We start from the raw sequence: 2,498 nt of genomic DNA, 5'->3' as shown, positions 1-2,498 counted from the left end.
AAAGATTTGGGAGCCATTATTAAGTAAGTTCTGAAAGCCAAAGTGCAAATATATATACATATAGTGAAAAAGTGCAGCTAGTAGACCATCAGGCAGACAATGATATGGAAATAACATATTGACAAGCATTGAGACTTTCTTTTTATACATATTAAACTTTAGAAGAAGCATTTATTATTTTTAAACTTGGTTCAATGAAATTTTGGTGGAGCATTGCATAAGTCAAATCCTGATTCACAGTTTTTTCTTGTGAAAAAATATGCCATGAAATTTTGATGTGTTTGCATTTTATAGATATGAGTTATAATTATTTATTCTGTTCAAAGTCCTTCTGCTCTTTACTTTTATTTGTAGATGTTCAAGAAAATTGAGAGATAGTTAAAAAAACTAAAAAAAAGGTGTATCTTTATTGATATCTTGATATCTCACATTTCAAATTCATTCATATTATAGCCAATTGTAAAAAATACACTGAAATTTTCTAATTTTTCAACATATGTTTTTAATAGAAATCAAGTTTTACTGAGAAAAAAGATACAAGTATCGAAAAAGAACCATTGGAAGAAATCAAGCCTTCTGTTGACAGAGCCAAAGTGTCTCGAACATTTAATCAGGTACTGTTTAACAAAGCTAGCTTTGACTTCAGTTCATCATTACTCCTCTGTAATTAATATCTAAGCTTGCAGTGTGACAGTTAAAAATTAGAATTGTAGGCAACCACTCTGCAGAATGAAAAGATTTTATTTAAATCATAGTTATTCGTGCTTCATGAACAAAATATCATAAAAAGTAATAAAATATATGAATATGCCTGAAATAAGAATTGATTTCTGTGTATCAGTAGAACACTTTTGGCTATGATGTATTGCAAGTTTATTTTAATATTTTATAATAGAATAAGTTTTATAATGATCACACATTTTGAAATTAACTGCAAACTGCTTTAAACTCTTGTAACCATAACATAAAGAATTAATTAACTTTGTTCACCTTAAGATTAACTTAAGAATTTTGAAAAAGGGACAAAAATGAAATAAGAAGGTTATGTACAGTAGATATTACAATAAACAAAAACAGTATAGTGTACTCTTTTTTTTTTTTTTTAATAATTAAACATGATAATTGAAAAATCATAGTATAGTAATGGTTGTTACAAAATTATAAACTCATGCATAATGTGTGTGGTTTCACTACACATTTTACTGACTTATGTTAAAAACAGGATTAGATTAGTAAGCTTAGAAAGATAGTACTTTGAATTTTCTGGTTATTTACCATACAAGCTGCTCAAGGTAGGGGTATTATAACATATTATGTATTTGTGAAAACTGGAATTGTTGTATAATAAAAAAACATAATATGAATTTTTTAAAAGCTTTGTTGTATATATTTTAACTTGATAGTTGTGCTAGGTTGTTCACTTACAGTTGAGAAATGCTTGCAACAACAAACTTCTTAGCTTCCAAAACCAACCAAATACCATAATTACTACATCTTCATCTCGATAAAAAAACCAAACATGGATTTTCTTATTTAACTTTTGTCTCTTGTTGAGTAAAATACTTAAAATATTAATAACTCGGTAATACAATAATGAGTTTGGGAAACATCTAAAAAATGACAAGATTAATTGTTGATGTGCCTTTTGGTAAGTCAAACTTTCAGCAATGATTGTCATAGTAATCATGATAAATTTATCAGTTTATATAATAATTGAGACTAATGGAAAGGAGAAATTACATATATACAACTATTTCCTTATGTTTTTTTAAGGGCTAAATACTTTGAAGTTGAAAATGAAATTAAGAGTTAAAAAAATTCAATATTGTAAAATCATGCCTTATTGTCTTAAATTCTAAGATATTGCACAATTATTTAAATCAGTTAGATGTACCTCTGAAATACTGTAATCCTTTCCTTGTTGAGTTTGAATTTACGCTATCATCAACAATACAAATTTCCAAATGTCCTTTACATGTTGTAGAGCAGGTGTCATTCACCCGTTATTCTCCACTCCCACTTTTTTATGTGACTTATTGCAAGAGCTTCAGGGAATCTTACATAAGTTCTGCTTTCCCATCACTTTGTTTTGGTTTACCTTCTGAAGCAACAATTTTTGACACTATTGAAATTTCTATAATTTTGGTGGAGGTTTTACTTTTGCATTTGGACTTTAGCATGCAGGACAAATTGTAGCTATTATGTCAGTTTTAATAGTTCCTATGTATTTGTACACTAATATTCCTGTTGGGTATAACAATTGTGTGGTTGCTTGATTTGCATAACAGTCATCATTTTCTTTAGTTTTCTAAGAAGATAATTTTTTTACCAAGGCCTAATTGCCTTCAGAGTTTACAGAGCTGTATTTGTTTGCTAGTCCCACTCCTGATTACACATCTACTGGTCATATTTCTCTTTCTGTCAGATATATACACCTGGAAAAAAGTTAAGCACCCCCGTGTTTTTTCAAGTGATTCAGATTCGACGTTCTTGTGACT

The 2,498-nt window shown here is 28.6% G+C and overlaps 1 protein-coding gene across 1 annotated transcript in view; it reads left to right on the top strand.

Moving 5' to 3' along the window:
• The window catches only part of LOC106458450, a 125,094-nt gene that overhangs the window by 51,339 nt on the left and 71,257 nt on the right, over positions 1-2,498 (top strand). The window contains exon 9 of the mRNA XM_022384661.1: positions 510-614. Within this exon, the coding sequence (XP_022240369.1) occupies positions 510-614 (105 nt within the window). The remainder of the gene's footprint in view (positions 1-509; positions 615-2,498) is intronic.

The sequence above is a fragment of the Limulus polyphemus genome, unplaced genomic scaffold (genome assembly GCF_000517525.1).
Source record: "Limulus polyphemus unplaced genomic scaffold, Limulus_polyphemus-2.1.2 Scaffold465, whole genome shotgun sequence".
Taxonomy (NCBI): Eukaryota; Metazoa; Arthropoda; class Merostomata; order Xiphosura; family Limulidae; genus Limulus; species Limulus polyphemus.
The sequence above is the reverse complement of the archived record's forward strand: the minus strand, read 5'-3'. Positions and strand labels throughout refer to the sequence as shown.